General features: G+C 37.4%; 1 protein-coding gene across 4 annotated transcripts in view; it reads right to left on the reverse strand.

The window, feature by feature from the left end:
- Positions 1-261: 261 nt before the first annotated feature.
- The window catches only part of BBOX1 (gamma-butyrobetaine hydroxylase 1), an 81540-nt gene continuing 62532 nt past the window's right edge, over positions 262-19269 (reverse strand). For all 4 annotated transcript variants that reach the window (XM_082342489.1, XM_082342491.1, XM_082342488.1 and 1 more), the window contains 2 exons: positions 2532-2698; positions 262-770 (listed from right to left, as the gene is read on the reverse strand). In XM_082342489.1, coding sequence (XP_082198615.1) covers positions 610-770; positions 2532-2698 — 328 coding nt within the window. In that variant the 3' untranslated portion in view covers positions 262-609. The remainder of the gene's footprint in view (positions 771-2531; positions 2699-19269) is intronic.

Below are 19269 nucleotides of genomic sequence, written 5' to 3' on the forward strand. Positions count from 1 at the left end.
TTGGTGGGGGGTGGAACTAGATTTTCTTTTCATTTGGCACATTCTTGGATTTGGTATCATAATTTATGTATTAAAAGAAATGCTGAGATCACCAGGTTGGTGAGGTCTGGAAATTGGGGTCACGTAATTCTGTAATAAGAGTAAACAAAAGAGATCTTTGAAAATATGAAGGCTCTTCCCAAGCATGCTAAAGACAGCCATATGCAGTCATGAAAAATGAGACCCTCCAGGCAACAGAGCAGAAACATGTTTTGAGACAAGTTTTATTTGAAACACAACCTTTATTTGAAACAAAAGCTTTATTTAAAAGAAGCCTTACTTGAAGAAAAACTTTGATACAAAACTATTTGAAGGCATTCTGGAGACTCTCACAGATGGGCAAAAGAAATTAGATCGTATATGCAATTGGACAGAGGAGATGCTTTATTTGAAAAAGAGAGAGCATGGCTACAACATCTAAAAAGTTGGCACTGTATATGACTACAAAGAAAAGAGAACTCTTGTGTTAAAGAAATTAATGTGTTACTGACATGGCTCATGGCCTGTGAAGACAAATAACCTTGCCATATCTTATAAAATACACTCACTGGAATCTTATCGACAGGAGATTCAGTTTCTATTCCGGACACTCTGCCTTAAGATACGAAGCCTTGACATGACCACATCCCAGTCGGCATAAGCTCCTTCTAGATGGCGGGATATCTCAGTTCCTGCTTCATAGCTCCGTCGGCCATGAAGTAAGCGCCAGTTATCAAAGGTAATCACATCACCTAGACAAAAGATTTTTTTCAATATGAATATAATTCTGTGTGTAAATGATTTGCTGAGCTAGAAAATGTAAACTGCAAAATAGCATTGCTACTTGGTTCACATCAAGACACAATATGTTTATTTCTTTACATAAAACTGCACATTTGCTTTTTCATACAAATCAGGCCCACTGAATGGAGACTGCTTTAGACCTTTTGACATTTGAACTACAGAGCTTGGGGGGCGCTTGTAGATACTTTTATAATTCTTACTTAAAGTATTATCTCTGTATAAAACTTTTGAATTGTTCTTCCTGATGGTTACTTATCTCTTACTCAGAAGTGTTTTTTTTTTTAAATTGAAGTATAGTTGATTTATAATATTGTGTTAATTTCTGCTGTACAGCAAAGTGATTCAGTTATATATACATTCTTTTCCATTATGGTTTATTACAGGATATTGAATATAATTCCCTGTGATATATAGTAGGACCTTGTTGTTTATCCATTCTATATATAATAGTTTTCATCTGTTAACCCCAAATGTCCAATCCATCCCTTTCCCCAACCTTCTCCCCGTTGGCAACCACAAGTCTGTTCTCTATGTCTGTGAGTCTGTTTCATTTGTGTCATATTTTAGATTCCACATATAGGTTCATTTGTGTCATAATTTAGATTCCACATATAAGTGATATCATATGGTATTTGTTTTTCTCCTTCTGACTTAAGAAGTATTTATTTCTACTTTAACAGCTTCAAACAATTATAAGGATAGTGACATTCTTGGTTTGTCTTTCATGTTCTTAGTATTTTATGTACATAATTTTTATGCCTCATAAAAATCTTGAAAGGAGAGTATTATATCATATTTTCATAAATGAGAAAACTCTGCTCTGAGCAGTTGAGGCACTTGCCAGGAGATACACTGCCATTGAATGGTGAAGCTTGAATTCCAACTCCTATTTTGGGGGTATTTTTCTCCCATGGTATTTCCATTTTACATGTTACTGCTCTTAAACTCAACTTGGTGTTGACTTCATAGCAGCAGATTTATGGAGATTTCTAGTATTACCTTATTGTACCAAAGATCAATTCAAAAAATAATCACACATGAAAAGTATCTCCACTTGGCCCAATCAGCAGGAGGGAGAAATTATGCTTTTTATTTTAGATATCAAAAGCCTCAAGTTTGATGTCACTTCATTGAGTAGAGATAGTCCAGAAAAACCATAGTGCTTTCTGCTCCTTTATCCAAGTGGCTGGAATACTTCAAGTACTTCTTTATTTCACGTAGCACCATGTTTGCCAGATCAGATAAGCGTAATGAGTAAACCCTACTCATGTACTTTAGAGTGAGGCTCATGGAGATAATTTTGTTTATTTACCAAGATAGAAAAATTAAGTACAGATTTCAGTTTGTATTGATTGGCTATCAGAATAGAAAATATAAGTCATCAGTCTTCATATCAGACATGAGATTTTATTTGGTCTGTAGCTTGTCTTTCAATATTTATGCTTTAGGTTAGAGGTTATTAAATTTTGGTGTGCTTAAGGATTACCTAGGAACTTATTAAAATGAGTACTTTAAAGTCTGGAGAGTCAATTTAGAGGAAGGGTAGGGGCCAGGAGTCTGCTATTTAAGCAAGTTGGCTGCTCACCAAGACTCTGATGTTAGTGTTCCACATGCCATGTTTGAGAAACACTGCTCTAGATATTGTGCTAAATGGTTAAGGTTGAAGAAAATCCATTCTTTCAGTTGCCTGAGAAAATGTGTTCACTGACCTGGATTCATCTTGAAAGTAAACTTGAATTCTTTACAATTCATGAGGTCAACAAACTCCTTCAGAGCAGCATAAAAAGGCTGAACTCTTTCAACAGGTATGTCAAATATTGTGTCTCTAGTTGCATTATTGAAGTTGATGCGAACCACTTGGCCTTTATCGTCTAATCTATTTTTCAAAGAGAAAAAGTTAAAATATAGAAGTCATGAAGTATCTTTTTACATTTGTAAGGGTCATTTCATCTTGGAAGATATTTCTGAAATACAATATTAAAGAATCCAAACACATGTACAGAAGATATTAAGGTATCTGTGGTACAATGTATTCATTTGTTTTTTTTCACATATTCATTTAGCAAGAATTTTTTGAAATCTTACTACATAAGTGCCAGAATTGATTCAAATTAATTTAAAATAAATGTTTCTGAGAAATTCCAGTTAAAATTTGTTTGTTTAGGAAAATAAATTCATTCTTTATTCTTTAAAACAGTAGCTTTTACATATTATTAACATATTTTACATATGTTTGTAGCTTTTTACAAACAGTAGCTTTTACATATTTACATTTTACATATTTTACATATTAAAATATTTTTATGTTACAGTTCATAGGTCAATCACTTTATATGTTTCATCTATGGAGGTTTTAAATATGATTTTACTGGAACAATATTGGGAAGAAAAATTTGTTTTTTAAAAATTGGAAATACTCTGTTCTATTTCAACCCCTAGTTTATAGATGGGGAAACCGAGGCACAGAAAAAGAAGAGTCTAGCCTGAGGCACATTCTTTCTTTCGATCTTTCCATCTATACTATGTATCTTAGTGTATAGGCTTCTAGAAGACTGATACTGAATCTCATTTAATGTTGTATTCCCAGCAATTAACATAGATCCTGGATATAACAGGCAGTTATTAAATATTTGTTGCATATGTAACTTTGTATATATTTTTTCAGTACATTTAGAGAGTACCAAGGTCTTTTTAGTACCTTGGGAGATCCTAATATTGTGATCTCTATATTCTTTCCTAGAATATAAATCATGATCATGACAATGTAACATAATACTGTTTTCAATGTAACAAATGATAACATTATTTCTAAATTTAAGTTTGCTGGTTATAATTAGCAAGGCATGACCATTTAGACACAGAGACAAAAGGAAGAGACAAAATTTTTTTTTAGCTTATTCAGAAGGTGGACTTTTATCCAGTTCTAAAACATCAACCAACTTTACCTTTTCTTTAGGTACAGGAGGGATGGATAAAAACTGAAGGTGGGCAAGGATGGTGACAAAGTGCCAAGAATTACTCCTGCGCCAGCTTAGGAGGTGGTAATGTGAACCAACAGCTGACTGATGGGTCAAACTGAACAGACTGTCACGTTCCAGGGGTTGGTGACACTGATTTGGGGTCTAGATTACACTTAGCTGGCTGCTCACACAGAGTGAACCATTATCAACAAGCTAGGTTATGGGAGGACGGATGCAATGGCCTGTGGTATACAAAGTATGGCTATCTGGGCCCCTGTGCTTTGTGCCTCAGATTAATAGTCAATCCTCTGAGCCAATGGCAAATGTAATGATAAACTCTAAGAAATAGTGATTAGCAGCAACTCTTTGCTTATTGAATAGTGACTGAAAACTACCTATTGAACCATATAGGGGAAGAATGTAAGAAAGGAACAGGTTTTCAAAAAAGGCTCTTAGAACTTGAATTTATATACATTGATAAAATACAAATATGACTGAATAGGCAGTGAAGGGCCCTCCCCTGTTGCTGCATCTTCTCCACATAGATAAAGGATACTCTGTGGCCTGCAGGTCGTGGCTTTATGAACAAAGAATCAAGGAAGAGGTCAGTCAGCAGAAGAGACTGTGGACCTCTGGGTTTGAGGGGTACAAAGGACAGTGCTTGGCCTTTCAATTGCCCCATTAGTGTTCATACTGCTGGTTTCAGACCTCTTTCACAGTTTCTGAGGGCATTTTGCCCTTTCATCTTATCTTTAAAATTCTAGCCTGACTGTTCCTGACCCACATTCCCTCCTCCCCCCCTGCATTATGTTCCGTACATATACCAATGACACCCTTTGTGTCATCCTCCGTGATACTGACAAGTATGTCACATCTTTGAAACTTCTTGGGGTCTTCCATCCCAGCCACTCTGGTGATGCTTCTTTTTCCACTAACACCGTAATTCTTGCATGGGAATGGTTATGCTAGTTATGAGCTCTCTCTTTTAGAGTCCATGTATGTATCCTCACATATCTTTGAAAGGAACTTCGTGATTCGTTAATCTCATGAAATCAGAATTGTGTGTCCCGTGGTTCATTGTATTAAGTTTTCATTTCCCAGAGTTCACACATGTGGGCAAAAATAAGCAATTTCTCTGTGTGTGTACGTGTGTGTAACACAGCCTCTGTCTCTTTTTCACCTGGTATCTACCTTCTATATGAGAAAATAAGAAACAAATTTGTTATTTAGCATTCTCAGTAATGACCTAAGGAGAAAGAGAAAGTAAATTTAGTTATGAGGTCTAGAAAAGATGTTATCCTGAGGATTGAAGAATGTTAGAGGAGATGAGTGGCTGGCATCTTGAAGATCAACCTAAAATGCAAAATTGAATCTTAGTAAGCAGGATATGCTGTGTGCAAAAACAGAATGAAAGGAAGGTTTTGATGTAGGATTATATGCTGAGGAAGGGTAAAAAGCCCCCAAAGATGAGGAATAACCAGCTATGTATTAGCTATGCATAAAGGACAAGCATTTAAACATAAACAAGCTACATGGTGACTGCAAATTAGTAAAAGCAAAACATCATCAGTGATGCCAATAATAGAACCCAAGGAAAAGACGGTAGAATCATCTCCTACAATCCAAGTGGATGCTGTGGATACGCCTCGTTAGTTAAAATATTATTTCTCATTGAGAGATGTGATGTGAATTTGTTGTGAGAATATCATTATGGTCTTGCCCACCACATCACATTTTATGCAAGAAAAATTTATTTCAGACTTTAAAAGCATCTCAAATCTTGCAAACAGATTATGTTCCCTCCTTGCTTTGGTCTTTAGAAACTCAGAGCTGAAATTAAAATCTATCACCAGTAAATGTGTTGGATTATGAAAATTATGGCTAGGTAAAATTTATTCTGCCCTTTCTGATCCAGGCACTCTGACAGGGCTGTCTGTATATTATCTATCTCTATAATTCCCACTACAATTGTCATGTGGTAGGTATTAATATCACTCCTTTTTTTTTTTTTTTACTGACAATTACTCCTTTTCGTGGCTTAGCAAGAATAAGTCACTTGACCAACAACTCACAGATAAAAAGAGGAGTTGTGTTCATGTGACTGAATTTGTAACCAGTAGGATGCAACACTATAGCTTAATCTCACTATTATTTTCATCCTAGTTACTTTGTTTTTTATTGTACTGCATGATACTTAACTTTCTCAACAGCCTCCAAGATCTTTTTGTACTAGATAGGACATAAGCATCTCAAAAGACTTAAAAGATTTGACCACCAGGAAAATTAACCCAAACACTCAGGGGACCAAGGCCCTTGATTAACTGAAAACTCTCTTTGTTTCATCTCCTGTTGTTAAAAATACATTTTAAGTGAATTAATGTTAACCACTTGATATTCTCTAGGGATATCCCTTAGACCTTGATAATGGCCAAATTCTGGAATTTTATTGCAAAAAATAACAAAAGCAAATTATGATGATAGATATTCAGTTAATCTCACTCAAGGAGACCTTCAAGATGGCGGAAGAGTAAGACGTGGAGATCACCTTCCTCCCCACAAATACATCAGAAATACATCTACATTTGGAACAGCTCCTACAGAACACCTACTGAACGCTGGCAAAAGACCTCGGACTTCCCAAAAGGCAAGAAACTCCCCACGTACCTGGGTAGGGCAAAAGAAAAAAGAAATAACAGAGACAAAAGAATAGGGACGGGACCTGCACCAGTGGGAGGGAGCTGTGAAGGAGGAAAGGTTTCCACACACTGGGAAGCCCCTTCACGGGCGGAGACTGTGGGTGGCGGAGGGGGGAAGCTTCAGAGCCACGGAGGAGAGCGCAGCCACAGGGGTGCGGAGGGCAAAGCGGAGAGATTCCCGCACGGAGGCTCGGTGCTGAGTAGCACTCACCAGCCCGAGAGGCTTGTCTGCTCACCCGCCGGGGCGGGCGGGGGCTGGGAGCTGAGGCTCTGGCTTTGGAGGTTGGATCCCAGGGAGAGGACTGGGGTTGGCGGCGTGAACACAGCCTGAAGGGGCTAGTGCACCACAGCTAGCCGGGAGGGAGTCCGGGAAAAGGTCTGGAGCTGCCAAAGAGGTAAGAGACTTTTTCTTGCCTCTTTGTTTCGTGGCGCACAAGGAGAGGGGATTCAGAGCGCCGCCTAAACGAGCTCCAGAGATGGGCGCGAGCCGCAGCGATCAGCGCGGACCCCAGAGACGGGCATGAGACGCTAAGGCTGCTGCTGCCGCCACCAAGAAGCCTGTGTGGAGCACAGGTCACTCTCCACACCGCCCCTCCCGGGAGCCTGTGCAGCCCGCCACTGCCAGGGTCCCGTGATCCAGGGACAACTTCCCCGGGAGAACGCACGGCCTGCCTCAGGCTGCTGCAACGTCACGCTGGCCTCCGCCGCCGCAGGCTCGCCCTGCATCCGTACCCCTCTCTCCCCCCGGCCTGGGTGAGCCAGAGCCCCCGAAGCAGCTGCTCCTTTAACCCCGTCCTGTCTGGGTGAAGAACAGACGCCCTCAGGCGACCTACATGCAGAGACAGGGCCAAATCCAAAGCTGAACCCCAGGAGCTGTGCGAACAAAGAAGAGAAAGGGAAATCTCTCCCAGCAGCCTCAGGAGCAGCGGGTTAAATATCCACAATCAACTTGATGTACCTGCATCTGTGGAATACCTGAATAGACAATGAATCATCCCCAAATTTAGGCAGTGGACTTTGGGAGCAACGAGATAGATATATATATATATATATATTTTTTTTTTTTTTTTTCCTTTTTCTCTTTTTGTGACTGTGTATGTGTAGGCTTCTGTGTGTGATTTTGTCTTATAGCTTTGATTTGACCATTTGTCCAAGGCTTCTGTCTGTCCGTTGTTTTTTTTTTAGTATAGTTTTTAGCACTTGTTATCATTGGTATATTTGTTTTTTCATTTGGTTGCTCTCTTTTTTTATTACTTTTTAATTATTTTATTTTTAATAATTATTTCTTCTTTTAATAACATTATTTTATTTTATTTATTTTTTCCTATCTTTCTTTCTTTTTTTCTTCCTTTACTTCTGAGCTGAGAAGGTGGGAGAGCTGAGGTCAGGACATTGGTCCACTAGAGACCTCCTGGCTCCATGTAATATCAAATGGCGAAAGCTCTCCCAGAGATCTCCATCTCAACGCTAAGACCCAGCTCCACGCAACAAACAGCAAGCTACAGTGCTGGACATCCTATGCCAAAAAACTAGCAAGACAGGAACACAATCTCACCCATTAGCAGAGAGGCTGCCTAAAATCATAATAAGGTCACAGACACCCCAAAACACACCACTGGACGTGGACCTGCCCACCAGAAAGACAAATTCAGCCTCAAACACCAGAACACAGGCACTAGTCCCTTCCACCAGGAAGCCTACACAAACCACTGAGCCAACACTAGCCACTGGGGGCAGACACCACAAACAAGAGGATCTATGAACCTGCAGGCTGTGAAAAGGAGACCACAAACACAGTAAGTTAAGCAAAATGAGAAGACAAAGAAACACACAACAGATGAAGGAGCAAGGTAAAAAGCCACCAGACCAAACACATGAAGAGGAAATAGGCAGTCTACTTGAAAAAGAATTCAGAGTATTGATAGTAAATGTGATCCAAAATCTTGGAAATAGAATGGAGAAAATACAAGAAACGTTTAACAAGGACCTAGAAGAACTAAAGAGCAAACAAACAATGATGAACAACACAAATGAAATTAAAAATGCTCTAGAAGGAAACAGTAGCAGAATAACTGAGGCAGAATAACGGATAACTGACCTGGAAGATAAAATAAGGGAAATAACTACTGCAGAGCAGAATAAAGACAAAAGAATAAAAACAATTGAGGACAGTCTCAGAGACCTCTGGGACAACATTAAACTCACCAACATTCGAATTATAGGGGTCCCAGAAGAAGAAGAGAAAAAGAAAAGGATTGAGAAAATACTTGAAGAGATTATAGTTGAAGACTACCCTAATATGGGAAAGGAAATAGTTAATCAAGTCCAGAAAGCACAGAGAGTCAAATACAGGATAAATCCAAGCAGAAACACGCCAAGACACATATTAATCAAACCATCAAAAATTAAATACAAAGAAAAAATACTAAAAGCAGCAAGGGAAAAACAACAAATAACACACAAGGGAATCCCCATCAGGTTAACAGCTGATCCTTCAGCAAAAACTCTGCAAGCCTGAAGGGAGTGGCAGGACATATTTAAAGTGATGAAAGGGAAAACCTACAACCAAGGTTACTCTACCCAGCAAGGATCTCATTCAGATTTGACAGAGAAAGTAAAACATTTACAGACAAGCAAAAGCTAAGAGAATTCAGCACCACCAAACCAGCTTTACAACAAATGCTAAAGGAACTTCTCTAGGCAGGAAACACAAGAGAAGGAAAAGACCTACAATAACAAACCCAAATGAATTAAGAAAATGGTACTAGGAACATACATATCGATAATTACCTTAAATGTAAAGGGATTAAACGCTTCCCCAAAAGACATAGACTGGCTGAATGGATACAAAAACAAGGCCCATATATATGCTGTCTACAGGAGACCCACTTCAGACCTAGGGACACATACAGACTGAAAGTGAGGGGATGGAAAAAGATATTCCATGCAAATGGAAATCAAAAGAAAGCTGGAGTAGCAATTCTCATATCAGACACAGGAGACTTTAAAATAAAGACTATTGCAAGAGACAAAGAAGGACACTACATGATGATCAAGGGATCAAGCCAAGAAGAAGTTATAACAATTGTAAATATTTATGCACCCAACAAAGGAGCACCTCAATATATAAGGCAAATGCTAATAGCCACAAAAGGGGAAATTGACAGTAACAGAATCATAGTAGGAGACTTTAACACCCCACTTCACAAATGGACAGATCATCTAAAATGAAAATAAATAAGGAAACACAAGCTTTAAGTGATACATTAAACAAGATGCACTTAATTGATATTTATAAGACATTCTATCCCAAAATAACAGCATACACTTTCTTTTCAAGTGCTCAAGGAACATTCTCCAGGATAGATCATAACTTGGGTCACAAATCAAGCCTTGGTAAATTTAAGAAAATTGAAATCATATCAATTATCATTTCCAACCACAACGCTATGAGACTAGATATCAATTACAGGAAAAAAAATCTGCAAAATATACAAACACATGGAGACTAAACAATACACTACTAAATAACCAAGAGATCACTGAAGAAATCAAAGAAGAAATACAAAAATACCTAGAAACAAATGACAATGAAAACACGACAACCCAAAACCCATGGGATGCAGCAAAAGCAGTTCTATGAGGGAAGTTTATAGCAACACAATCCTACCACAAGAAACAAGAAACATCTCAAAGTAACAACCTAACCTTACACTTAAAGCAATTAGAGAAAGAAGAACACAAAAACCCCAAAGTTAGCAGAAGGAAAGAAATCATAAAAATCAGATCGGAAATAAATGAAAAAGAAATGAAGAAAACAGTAGCAAAGATCAATAAAACTAAAAGCTGGTTCTTTGAGAAAATAAACAAAATTGATAAACCATTAGGCAGACTCATCAAGAACAAAAAGGGAGAAGACTCAAATCAATAGAATTAGAAATGAAAAAGGAGAAGTAACAACTGACACTGCAGAAATACAAAGGGTCATGAGGGATTACTACAAGCAATTATATGCCAGTAAAATGGACAGCCTGGAAGAAATGGACAAATTCTTAGAAAAGCACAACCTTCAGAGACTGAACCAGGAAGAAATAGAAAATATAAACAGACCAATCACAAGCAGTGAAATTGAGACTGTGATTAAAAATCTTCCAACAAACAGCCAAGGACCAGATGGCTTCACAGGTGAATGCTATCAAACATTTAGAGAAGAGCTAACACCTATCCTTCTCAAACTCTTCCAAAATATAGCAGAGGGAAGAACACTCCCACACTCATTCTATGAGGCCACCATCACCCTGATACCAAAACCAGACAAAGATGTCACAAAGAAAGAAAACTACAGGCCAATATCACTGATGAACATAGATGCAAAAATCCTCAACAAAATACTAGCAAACACCCAATTGGGCGGTTGGGATTGACATGTATACACTGATGTGTATAAAATTGATGACTAATAAGAACCTGCAGTATAAACAAACAAACAAACAAAACAACTAATACTAAACTTTCATTGGGTTATTTGTATGGACATATGTTAATATAAATGTTTCAGACATTACATGAAATTTCTAAAAATCTTATATGTTCTGGTATAATGTTATGTCATAATCCTAGTTATTACTTTAAAATGTATATCTCAGAAATAACTAATTTTCTTGTCAACTGCATTATTATGAACTTTCATCAAATCTTTAACCGTGGTCATTTTTTTTTTTTTTTTAAGAGGGAAACTTTTTTTTTTTTTTTTTTTTTTTTATTTTTGGCTGTGTTGGGTCTTCATTTCTGTGAGGGCTTTCTCTAGTTGCAGCAAGCAGGGGCCACTCTTCATCGCAGTGCGCGGGCCTCTCACTATCGTGGCCTCTCTTGTTGTAGAGCACAGGCTCCAGATGCGCAGGCTCAGTAGTTGTGGCTCACGGGCCTAGTTGCTCCGTGGCATGTGGGATCTTCCCAGACCAGGGCTCGAACCCGTGTCCCCTGCATTGGCAAGCAGATTCTCAACCACTGCGCCACCAGGGAAGCCCCAACCGTGGTCATTTTTAAGTCTTTTGTCATTTACAGACAGTTCTGGATGTACTCTGATGCTTTTGCAAATATGTTCCTATAAAAGGGTTTCATCTTCAAGAAATTCATGGAAAAGACTCTGACAAGTACAGGTTTCTGGTAACTGACTGTACTGCTGAACTGAATGAATAAGCATTTTCAGAACTCTAATGAAAAACTGATGAACTCATAAAAGTGCTAACAAAAGATCAAGATAAAATAAAAATTAATTACATGGGACTGAGTGAACTGATGAGGATGAGTATAATTTTTGTGACTTTCTGTTTGAATTAAAAAAAAAAATCCCACAAGGACTCAGAGGCAAAGAATATACAAATCAATTTTCACTGCAAAGTAAAGGAACTGTTACAGTGGAGGATTACTGGACTGAATGTCAATATTATGACATAGTATGAGTGTGTTTCATTTTTGGTAATTGCAATCATTGTTGCTTTTGTTGTGGTCATCCATGTACAATGCTTGGTGTCAGTCTATTTATCTCTTGTAAAAATAAAATACAGTGTGTGTGTGTGAAAAAAAAATACTAGCAAACAGAATCCAACAACACATTAAAAGGATCATACACCATGATCAAGTGGGGTTTATCACAGGAATGCAAGGTTTCTTCAATATATGCAAATCAATCAATGTGATAAACCATATTAACAAACTGAAGGAGAAAAACCATATGATCATCTCAATAGATGGAGGAAAATCTTTCAACAAAATTCAATACCCATTTATGATAAAAACCCTCCAGCAAGTAAGCATAGAGGAAGTTACCTCAACATAATAAAGGCCATATATGACAAACTCACAGCCAACATCGTTCTTAATGGTGAAAAACTGAAACCATTTCCCCTAAGATCAGGAACAAGACAAGGTTGCCCACTCTCACCACTATTATTCAACATAGTTTTGGAAGTTTTAGCCACAACAATCAGAGAAGAAAAAGAAATAAAAGGAATCTAAACTGGAAAAGAAGAAATAAAGTTGTCACTGTTTGCAGATGACATGACACCATACATAGAGAATCCTAAAGATGGTACCAGAAAACTAGTAGAGGTAATCAATGAATTTGGTAAAACAGCAGGATACAACATTAATGCACAGAAATCTCCTGCATTCCTATACACTAATGATGAAAAATCTGAGAGAGAAATTAAGGTAACACTCCCATTTACCATTGCAACAAAAAGAATAAAATACCTGGAATAAACCTACCTAAGGAGACAAAAGACCTGTATGCAGAAAACTATAAGACACTGATGAAAGAAATTAAAGATGATACAAACAGATGGAGAGATATACCGTATTCTTGGAATGGAAGAATCAAAGTTGTGAAAATGACTATACTACCCAAAGCAATCTACAGATTCAATGCAATCCCTATCAAACTACCAATGGCATTTTTCACAGAACTAGAACAAAAAATTTCACAATTTGTATGGAAACACAAAAGACCCTGAATAGACAAAGCAATATTGAAAAAGAAAAGCGGAGCTGGAGGAATCAGGCTCCCTGATTTCAGACTACAGTACAAAGCTACAGTCATCAAGACAGTATGGTACTGGCACAAAAACAGAAATATAGATCAATGGAACAGGATAGAAAGCCCAGAGATAAACCCATGCACATATGGTCACCTTATTTTTGATAAAGCAGGCAAAATATACAATGGAGAAAAGACAGCCTCTTTAATAAGTGGTGCTGGGAAAACTGGACAGCTATATGTAAAAGAGTGAAATTAGAACATTCCCTACACCATACAGAAAAATACACTCAAAATGGATTAAAGACCTAAATGTAAGGCTAGACACTGTAAAACTGTTAGAGGAAAACATAGGCAGAACACTCTATGACATAAATCACAGCAAGATCCTTTTGGACCCACCTCCTAGAGAAATGGGAATGAAAACAAAAATAAACAAATGGGACCTAATGAAACTTCAAAGCTTTTGCACAGCAAAGGAAACCATAAACAAGATGAAAAGACAACCGTCAGAATGGGAGAAAATATTTGCAAACGAAGCAACTGACAAAGGATTAATCTCCAAAATACACAAGCAGCTCAGGCAGCTCAATATCAAAAAAACAAACAACCCAGTCCAAAAATGGGCAGAAGGCCTAAATAGACTTTTCTCCAAAGAAGATATACGGATTACCCACAAACATATGAAAGGATGCTCAACATCACAAATCATGAGAGGAAAGCAAGTCAAAACTACAATGAGGTATCACCTCACACCAGTCAGAATGGCCATCATCAAAAAATCTACAAACAATAAACGCTGGAGAGGGTGTGGAGAAAAGGGAACCCTCTTGCGCTGTTGGTGGGAATGTAAATTGATATAGCCACTATGGAGAACAGTATGGAGGTTCCTTAAAAAACTAAAACTAGAACTACCATATGACCCAGCAATCCCACTACTGGGCATACACCCTGAGAAAACCATAATTCAAAAAGAGTCATGTACCACAATATTCATTGCAGCTCTATTTACAATAGCCAGGACATGGAAGCAACCTAAGTGTCCACTGACAGATGAATGGATAAAGAAGATGTGGCCATATATACAATGGAATATTAGTCAGCCATAAAAAGAAACAAAATTGAGTTATTTGTAGTGAGGTGGATGGATCTAGAGTTTGTCATACAGAGTGAACTAAGTCAGAAAGAGAAAAACAAATACCGTATGCTAACACATATATATGGAATCTAAAAAAAAAAAACAGTTTCTGAAGAACCTAGGGGCAGGACAGGAATAAAGATGCAGACGTAGACAATGGACTTGAGGACATGAGAAGGGGAATGGCAAGCTGGGACGAAGTGAGAGAGTGGTATGGACTTATCTATACTACCAAATGTAAAATAGATAGCTAGTGGGAAGCAGCTGCATAGTACAGGTAGATCAGCTTGGTGCTTTGTGAGCACATAGAGGGGTGGGATAGGGGGGAGGGAGGGAAACACAAGAGGGAGGAGATATGGGGATATATATATATATATGTATAGCTGATTCACTTTGTAATAAAGCAGAAACTAATACACCATTGTAAAGCAATTATACTGCAGTAAAGCTGTTAAAAAAAAAATCTCACTCAATAGCTAAGTTTTTTTTCTTTTTTTTTTGTTTTTTTGCCTCTGTTCTCTAGCCCTGAAGAATCTGCAACCATATTGTGTCACAACAAAATGGTAATTTGTCATGGGGTTTTAAGGTAACTTTTTTTTAATTGTTGTATTTAGCCCATTTATATTTAATGTCATTATTGATAAGGTCATGTTTAAATCTACAATCTTACCATTTATTTTCTCTTTTTTTCTTGAATTTTATTATATTTTATTTTTTATAAAGCAGGTTCTTATTAGTTATCCATCTTATACATATTAGTGTATGTATATCAATCCCAATACCCCAATTCATCCCACCACCACTCCCCCACCCCCCTGCTTTTCCCTCTTTGTGTCCATACGTTTGTCCTCTACATCTGTGTCTCATTTCTGCGTTGCAAACTGGTTCAGCTGTACCATTTATTTAGATTCCACATATATGCTTTAATATATGGTATTTGTTTTTCTCTTTCTGACTTACTTCACTCTGTGCAAAAGCTTTTAAGTTTCATTTGTTCCCATTTGTTATTTTTGTTTTTATTTCCATTACTCCAGTGGGTAGGTCAGAAAAGATCTTGCTGTGATTTATGTCAAAGAGTGTTCTTCCTATGTTTTCCTCTAAGAGTTTTATAGTGTCCGGTCTTACATTTTGGTCTTTAATCCATTTTGAGCTTATTTTTGTGTATGGTGTTAGGGAGTGTTCCAATTTCATTCTTTTACATGTAGCTGTCCAGTTTTCCCAGCACCACTTATTGAAGAGACTCTCTTTTCTCCATTATATATCCTTGCCTCCTTTGTCATAGTTTAGTTGACCATAGGTGCGTGGGTTTATCTCTTGGGTCTCTATCCTGTTCCATTGATCCATATTTCTGTTTTTGTGCCAGTACCATACTGTCTTGACTACTGCAGCTTTGTAGTAAAGTCTGAAGTCAGAGAGTCTGATTCCTCCAGCTCCGTTTATTTCCCTAAAGACTGCTTTGGCTTTTCGGGTCATTTGTGTCTCCACACAAATTTTAAGATTTTTTGTTCTAGTTCTGTAAAAAATGCCATTGGTAATTTAATAGGGATTGCATTGAATCTGTAGATTGCTTTGGGTAGTATAATCATTTTCACAATATTGTTTTTTCCAATCCAAGAACATGGTATATCTCTCCATCAGTTTGTGTCATCTTTGATTTCTTTCATCAGTGTCTTATAGTTTTCTGAGTACAGGTCTTTTACCTTAATAGGTAGGTTTATTCCTAGGTATTTTATTCTCTTTTTGCAATGGTGAATGGGATTGTTTCCTTAATTTCTCCCTCTGATCTTTCGTTGTTAGTGTATAGGATTGCAAGAGATTTCTGTGCATTAATTTTGTATCCTGCAAATTTACCAAATTCATTGATTAGCTGTAGTGGTTTTCTGGTGGCATCTTTAGGATTATCGATGTATAGTATCATGTCACCTGCAAACAGTGACAGTTTTACTTCTTCTTTTCCAATTTGTATTTCTTTTTTTTCTTTTTCTTCTCTGATTGCCATGGCTAGGACTTCCAAAACTATGTTGAATAATAGTGGCAAGAGTGGACATCCTTGTTTTGTTCCTGATCTAGAGAAATGCTTTCAGTTTTTCATAATTGAGAATGATGTTTGCTGTGGGTTTGTCATATATGGCCTTTATTATGTTGAGGCAGGTTCCCACTGTTTGCCCACTTTCTGGAGAGTTTTTATCATAAATGGGTGTTGAATTTTGTCAAAAGCTTTTATTGCATCTATTGAGATGATCATATGGTTTTTATTCTTCAAGTTGTTAATATGGCGTATCACATTGATTGATTTGTGTATATTGAAGAATCCTTGCATCTGTGGTTTAAATTCCACTTGGTCATGGTGTATGATTCTTTTAATGTGTTGTTCGATTCTGTTTGCTAGTATTTTGTTGAGGATTTTTGCATGTATATTTATGAGTGATATTGGTCTGTAATTTTCTTTTTTTGTAGTATCTTTGTTTGGTTTTGGTATCAGGGTGATTATGGCCTCATAGAATGAGTTTGGGAGTGTTCCTTCCTCTGCAATTTTTTGGAAGAGTTTGAGGAGGATGGGTGTTGGCTCTTCTCTAAATGTGTGATAGAATTCTCCTGTGAAGCTATCTGGTCCGGGGCTTTTGTTTGTTGGAAGATTTTTAATCACAGTTTCAATTTCATTACTTGTGATTGGTCTCTTCCTATTTTCTCTTTCTTCCTGGTTCAGTATTGTAAGGTTATACCTTTCTAAGAATTTGTCCAGTTCTTCCAGGTTGTCCATTTTATTGGCATAGAGTTTCTTTTAGTAGTCTCTTATGATGCTTTGTATTTCTGTGCATTGAATATCTTTTTCCACCCCCTCACTTTCAGTGTGTACGTGTCCCTAGGTCTGAAGTGGGTCTCTTGTAGACAGCATGTATATGTGTCTTGTTTTTGTGTCCTTTCAGCTAGCCTGTGTCTTTTGGTTGGAGCATTTAATGTATTCACATTTAAGGTAATTATTGATATCTCTGTTCCTATTACCCTTTTCTTAATTGTTTCATTTTTGTTTTTGTAGGTCCTTTTCTCCTCTTGTATTTCCCACTTAGAAAAGTTCCTTTAGCATTTGTTGTAGAGCTGCTTTGATGCTGCTGAATTCTCTTAGCTTTTGCTTGTCTGTAAAGCTTTTGATTTCTCCATCGAATCTGAATGAGTTCCTTGCTGGATAGAATAATCTTGGTTGTACGTTCTTTCCTTTCATCACTTTAAATATATCATGCCACTCCCTTCTGGCTTGTAGAGTTTCTGCTGAAAAATCAGCTGTTAATCTTATGGGAGTTCCCTTGTATGTTATTTGTCATTTTTCCCTTTTTGCATTTAATAATTTTTCTTTGTCTTTAATTTTCGTCAATTTGTTTACTATGAGTCTCAGTGTGTTTCTCCTTGGGTTTTCCTGCCTGGGACTCTGTGCTTCCTGAACTTGGGTGGCTATTTCCTTTCCCATGTTAGGGAAGTTATTGACTACAATCTCTTTAAATATTCTCTCAGGTCCTTTCTCTCTCTGTTCTCCTTCTGGAACCCCTATAATGTGAATGTTGGTGTGTTTAATGTTGTCCCAGAGATCCCTTATGTTGTCTTCATTTCTTTTCATTTTTTTTTTTTTTTCTGTTTTGCAACAGTGGATTCCATATTTCTGTCTTCCAGGTCACTTATATGTTGTTCTGCCTCAGTTATTCTGCTATTGATTCCTTCTAGTGTATTTTTCATTGCAGTTATTTTATTGTTCATCTCTGTTTGTTTGTTCTTTAATTTTTCTAGGTGTTTCTTCTTTAATTCTTGTAGGTCTTTGTTAAACATTTCTTGCATCTTCTCGATCTTTGCCTCCATTCTTTTTCTGAGGTCCTGGATCATCTTCACTATCATTATTCTGAATTCTTCTTCTGGAAGTTCCCCTATCTCCACTTACTTTAGTTGTTTTTCTGGGGTTTTAGCTTGTTCCTTCATCTGGTACATAATCGTCTGCCTTTTCATTTGGTCTATCTTTCTTTGAATGTGGTTTTTGTTTCACAGGCTGCAGGATTATAGTTCTTCTTGTTTCTGCTGTCTGCCCTCTAAGTTAACTTTTAAACAGTGAAAGCTGTCCTGTTAAAACTGGGAATCCCAGGAGCTATTTTATCTTTTTCCCACCCCAATGACCTACCTCTCAGGGTACGTTATTCTGAACTAGGATTTATTTTTGACATCTGTCTTTCTCTCACACCGTCATTCAATCTGTCATGAAAATATGCTGTTTCAATATGCAAAATATATCCCCAAGTAGACCCTTCTCCATACTGCTGCTATCGCCACCTGGACCACTCATGTTCAAGTTACCCTCATCTCTGACCTCTGGTCCTGTAGGAGCTTCCAACCTGGTCTTCCTGCTCGTGCCCTTGCTCTTATACACTATATTCAGCACAGCAGTCATGGTGATCCACTTAAAATGTAAATGACTTTATATAAATATAGATGGCTCTCTTTTGATCAAAATCTTCCAGCAAGTCCTTATTTCACTAAGAATTAAAGCTAATGTTATTACAATGACTAGTAAGGCTCTATATAAACTTACCCCCACCTGGCCTCCTTTTGTAATACTATCCCCCCATTGGCCTCATTGCTGTCCCTTGAACACACCGAGCATCTTCTTAGGGTTATCCTAGGAACTTTGCTCTAGCTGTTCATCTTCTGGACAAACTTCCTCACTCCTTTAAGTTTTTGCTCAAATATCGCCTACTCAGTAAAGCTTATCCTTGACACACTATTTAATGATACAAATTTCATCCTCTCTAAGTCTTTGGCTCTACATATTCCCCTATCCTGCCTTACTTTTCCTCTTTTCTTAAGCACTTAAAATGTTTTAACATTCATTGCAATTTACTCATATATTTTAAAATTCCTAATTCTCCCCTCCCCTATTAGAAAGTAAGCTACATGAATGCAGGAATCTTTGTTTTGTCCACTGATGTATCCCAAGCACCAAGAAGAGTGACTGGCCTCAGTAAATATTTGTTGAATGAATAAATGAAGATCATATGTGTATATAAGAAAGCTGAGTTAGTATACTGAGGATTTGATTATTTATTAAATGAGTCTATTTTCATATTATTTGGCTATTTC

The sequence above is a fragment of the Balaenoptera borealis genome, assembly GCF_965194805.1.
Source record: "Balaenoptera borealis genome assembly, chromosome: 11".
Taxonomy (NCBI): Eukaryota; Metazoa; Chordata; class Mammalia; order Artiodactyla; family Balaenopteridae; genus Balaenoptera; species Balaenoptera borealis.